General features: G+C 34.5%; 1 protein-coding gene across 1 annotated transcript; it reads left to right on the top strand.

The window, feature by feature from the left end:
* The first annotated feature begins 4122 nt into the window (after positions 1-4122).
* Positions 4123-5208, top strand: LOC143018733 (uncharacterized). Its single transcript, XM_076174315.1, has 2 exons — positions 4123-4191; positions 4348-5208. The coding sequence occupies exons 1-2, from the start codon at positions 4123-4125 to the stop codon at positions 5206-5208; spliced, it is 930 nt and encodes a 309-aa protein (XP_076030430.1).
* Positions 5209-5506: the final 298 nt, after the last annotated feature.

The following is a 5506-nucleotide window of genomic DNA, read 5'->3' as shown; positions in this document are numbered from 1 at the left end:
AACAGTGCTACCCAAAAGTAAGAATTTAATGTTCATATAAACAGCACTGTTCCAGAGGGCCTCAATAGTGCTAACCGAAAATGAGGATTACTGTTTATTTAAACAACAGCACTGTTATAGAGGATCTGAACAGTGATACCCAAAGGTAAGGAATAAATAATCATGTGGGAAACAATAATGTTCTTGTTGGTCTGCACAGTACTTCCCAAAAGTGATAATACACTGTTCATGTGAAGAACACATGATAAAAAAGAGTCATAGCTATAATACGGAACGGAAACGGCCTTGTCACTGAGTAAGAAATGAGCGCAATTTCACCATCAAAAGAGGTTTTAATTTGACTGAAGTGTGGAGTCATGGAGGTGGTACAAGGAGAGACCCAAGGAAGACTGCAGATATGAGGGACTATACAAGATAAAAGTAGTCAGCATTCTTCTCTGCGTGGAGATAGTCAGACATTAGTCTCCAAGTATAAAATTATGGAACGTGACCCTGGTCCATAAGGGTACCATGAAACTATCTGAATTATTAACTGATTGCGCACACTTGAGAAAATAAATTCTTTGATGTATAGATTATGTATTTTGGTAACTATATATATATATATATATATATATATATATATATATATATATATATATATATACGTATACAATGATTTGTAACGAATAAACAAGTGAAAAATCTTGTTTATCTTTCATTACCAAGACTATAACTGACTGAGTCTTTCCACAATTATATGCGAATACAAACCCTTTCCATCTTAATTTATGATTAGTGTTGAGGGACTTAATTCCCAACTGTGCATTAGCAACAGACGTGTTTGTTTTACATCGTATATTTACGAGTCCCTTATGTCGTAAGTCTTATTTACATGATAAATCTACAATTTTGAACGAGAAAGCTTGTACGCTCGCTGCAACTACCGAACTCACAATTTACGATGTCGAACTGATACATGTCTGGCTCATATCTTAAGTTCTACGACATAGGCTACTATGTGTGTTGTAGCTTTGTAGAAGCTAGAAGCTAGAGTAGTGCTTGTTAGTTCGTAGAATAGTATATCATCTTCCACTGATAAGTACTACAATGTTGATGTTTTGCAAAAGACGTTTACTTATGTGGTAATTATTAGTGAATGCAATCATACAAAGTTTAGAGGATCTATGTATCAGAAGTCTTAATTAAGGCACCTTAATTTACACTCTGTGGAATGACGTAGATTGTGAGGCGATCTAATACTCGTACATGTCCAATGGGTCAAGGGTTTTAAAAAGGGTGATGCAGGCAAGGTCATCATATTAAGACAGCAGGGCAGGAATCGCAGTAATGGATTTAAATTGGACATTTTTGAATTTAAGAAGGAAATAGGCAAGAAATGGTTTACCAATAAAGTGGTTAACGAATTTAGTAGACTTAGTAATCATATAGTGAGCGCTGAAACTATATGTTGTTTTACGAGAAGGTTAGATAGCTTTATGGATGGGGATGATAGGTGGTAATTGACATGGAACTACTTATTGTATACCTTATGGTCCTTTGGAGTCTTCTTCATTCTTATGCTCTTATGTCCTTAATGAACTGTTTGGTAGTTTGAATTATTTCTAGAATCCTAAAAATCTGATAAGGGGTATGAGGTTTCTTTCATCTGTATAAAATCGCCTGACGGCAGCCAGATAAAGATGAATAAAGACATCCTTCCATGAGCTAATTAATATCACGACTCGAGAAGTCATAGTAAGACTCCCCACCACGTCATGAAATGAATATGATCTGAACTTAATATAACCCAATCATACCTATCATGGTCACATCGCCGTGAAAAATAATGAATAGTTGATTAACGACGTGGGCGACACAATTTGCATTTCAATCCCCTCCCCCCCACACTGCGATCTGGTCAATTCGACCTTCAATGGGAAAATGTTAATTGAAATGTTGGGCCCAAGTGAATGCTGGAAAAGGAAATGCCCTTCATACATTGTGGCACATTACGGCCGTGAAGTAATTTGGGTAAAAATAGTGAGAATACCCTAACTAGAGTGATTCTTTGTGAGTCACATAGACTCTTTGAGTTGAGCATGAAATGGGTAAAGAATCTCCGAGATCTACTGACCCCACGCCCCCTTATCTCCCCCCCCCTGTACTGGAGTTGAAATTGATGTACTATCATTTCATTTGTCCTACTCTATTTCATATCTCTTTTCTTTTATGTAGATTTTTAGATGAGTAGAAAAGAATATAGATACAATGCAAAAAAATCTAGGTAAATTGATAGAGATAATAAATTGAAAATGTAAATGGAAAAATCCAAATAAAAGAAGTAGAAAAAAAAAGAAAAAAGAAAAAAACAACGAATTCTACCAGAGGGCAGACTGCTTCCGTAAAGGGCACCTTCCCCTAATATATATATATATATATATATATATACATAGATATATATATATATATATATATATATATATATATATGTGTGTGTGTGTGTGTGTGTGTGTGTGTGTATATACATATATGTATATATATATATATATATACATGTATATACATACACTGTATATATATATATATATATATATATATGTATATATACATATTATATATATATATATATATATATATACATATTATATATATATATATATATATATACATATATATATGCACATATACAGTATAAGACCTATTGACCCACTGTCGGAGAGTGAGATAAAATGGACAGAAAATCTGTATATTTGGACCACTATATGTGGTCCACTTCAGCAGGCAGTGGTCGAAATATACATATTTTCTGTCCATCTCATTTCATTCTCCGACAGTGGATCAATAAGTCTTACAAATGTGCTACTACGAGTACATTATACCTTCCTAATATATATATATATATATATAAATATATATATCGATATATATATATATATATATATATATATATATATAAATATATATATATATATATATATACATATACATATATATGTATATATATACATATATATGTATATATATACGTATATGTGTATATATATATATATATATATATATATATATATATATATATATATGTTACAGTTAATCTGTAAATTCAGGGAATATATACATTCATTGATATTTTCAGGGAATGTGTATAATGTCTGATTCACCCGGGGAATATGTATATTCCCTAAATTTTTCAGGGTATATACATATTCCCTGAAATTTGGACCTTATTATTATACAGATTCCCTGAATCATATTTAGAATGGCAGAACAAAGGAAAAACTAATAAACACATGGATGCAATTATCTAATTTATCTATCACATAAATACGAACTATTCTCAAAACAGTCAATACCTAAAACATCCAAAATGAAGTTAATATAATTATTTATGAATGGTAATACAGTTATCAACTCAATAAAAAGTATAACTTGTCAGTCACAAAATAGTTAATATTTAGAAAATCGCCTTGTTTTCACAATGAAAGGCTTGAATGGCATCGTGACCCGACCGAACCATCGCAGGACTCCCGCTAATTACCTCCCCCCCCCCCACCATAATCCCCAAGGCCGGACAAAGTTTCAGTCGCCTGTCACACGTCATCTTCGCTAGTGTCAACATCATGGCAAATCCAACGGATTATGATTTGGAAGCATATTTTCGGGAAGTGTTATTGAAAAAATATGCATTAAAGAAATATGTATTGCTTCTAAAAGAGCAATATAATAATAATATTGCAGATCTGACAGCAACTGACACGTCAGCCTCACGAATACTATCTGCTGAAGAAGTATGAGGTTCTCAAGTGTGGTGATGTTTTCGAGTCGATTAGAAGACGGAATGCCAATGAGGATCCTATTCATTTTGCTACATTAGAGGTTACGTACGATATTATTAAGCGTGCTCACATTGCAACTGGCCACGGAGGTCGCAATAAGATGGTGAAGGAATTAACCAAAAAATATGCCAATATTATGCATGACACCATATCAATTTACAAATCCCTGTGCATCGAATGTCAACGTAAACGGCCAACAACTAAAGGGACTGTTGTTTGACCAATTCTGACAAAGAACTTTGGTTCCAGGTCACAGGTTGACCTTGTTGACATGCAGTCAATGAAGTAAGGCAACAATAAGTGGATAATGGTTTACCAAGAACACCTTACAAAGTTCTGTGTCTTGAGACCTCTCACATCAAAACGTGCTGCGAAGGTTGATTATCACCTTTTAGATATTTTTCTTTTATTTGGCGCAACGGAAATTTGACAGAGTGACAATGGATCGGAGTTTACTGCTAGTGTTATAACCGATCTTAACCTGCTTTGGCCTGATCTCGTAATAGTTGATTGAAAACCTAGACATCCCCAGAGCCAGGGGTCAGTTGAACGTGCCAATTGTGATATCAAAGATATGTTGGTAGCCTGGTTGGGTGATAACCAAACCACAGACTGGACAGTTGGATTAAAATTTGTGCAATTAAGAAAAAACAAAACAAAAAAAAACAAAAAACCTAGCTACCACTCTGGCATTAAAAGGTCACCATTTGCTGCGTTGTTTGGATCAGATGCTAAAGTAGGTCTCACAACTTCTGCTCTTCCACATGATGTAATTCACCGTTTGCAAAGTGAGGACGATCTGCTGTCAGTAATTACGGATAAAACAACTTCAGTCGAACCACCTGATGTAGAACCACCTTCTGTCGAACCAACATCACCATTCTCCGTTCGTCAAAACAATATTATTTCTCAGCGAAAACGTGCATGCGAAGCTCAACTTTCACAAGCTGAACGTAGGATTAAACGAAGTCGTCGTATTATGGACCGTGGAAACGTCGGGAACAATGTTACGATTCCGCTATCAATGGTGAATAGGAGTCGTGGTGATTCAAGGAATATCAAGGGAATGATTGTGGACATTGACGAAAATGATAATTACACGATTGCAGTAAAAAGTGGCATACTGCGTGCGAAGTATACCAGGAATCAATTTGATTTATGTACGTATGAACTGCACTCCGAAGACGATGTGACAGCCGATAGGATTGTTTCTCTTCGATCTGCTTTACAGCAAGAGTCGAAGTCAGGTGGCCAAGGTTCGCCAAATGTAACTGTGCTGGTTCAAAATGTTGCCAAACAAATCGATGTAAATGTTTCAAGCTCAAGGTTAAATGCAACTCACAATGCCATTCAAGCCTGCATTGTGAAAACAAGGCGATGTTCTAAATATTAACTATTTTGTAACTGGCAAGTTTTACTTTTTATTGAGTTAATAACTGTATTACAATTCATAATTGATTTTGTAAGCTCGATTTTGGATGTTTTAAACATTGACTGTTTTGTGACTAGTTCTATTTATGTGATGAATAAATTAGATAATTGTATCCATGTGTTCATTCATTTTTTTTCTTTGTTCTGTCATTTTAAATATGATCTAGGGAATCTGTATAATAATAAGGTCCAAATTTCAGGGAATATGTATATACCCTGAAAAATTTAGGGAATATACATATTCCCCGAGTGAATCAGAC

Source organism: Oratosquilla oratoria, chromosome 35, assembly GCF_046742065.1.
Source record: "Oratosquilla oratoria isolate Oo_2021 chromosome 35, ASM4674206v1, whole genome shotgun sequence".
Classification (NCBI taxonomy): domain Eukaryota; kingdom Metazoa; phylum Arthropoda; class Malacostraca; order Stomatopoda; family Squillidae; genus Oratosquilla; species Oratosquilla oratoria.
Note: the sequence above shows the minus strand (reverse complement) of the source record. Positions and strands in the feature narration are given on the sequence as shown.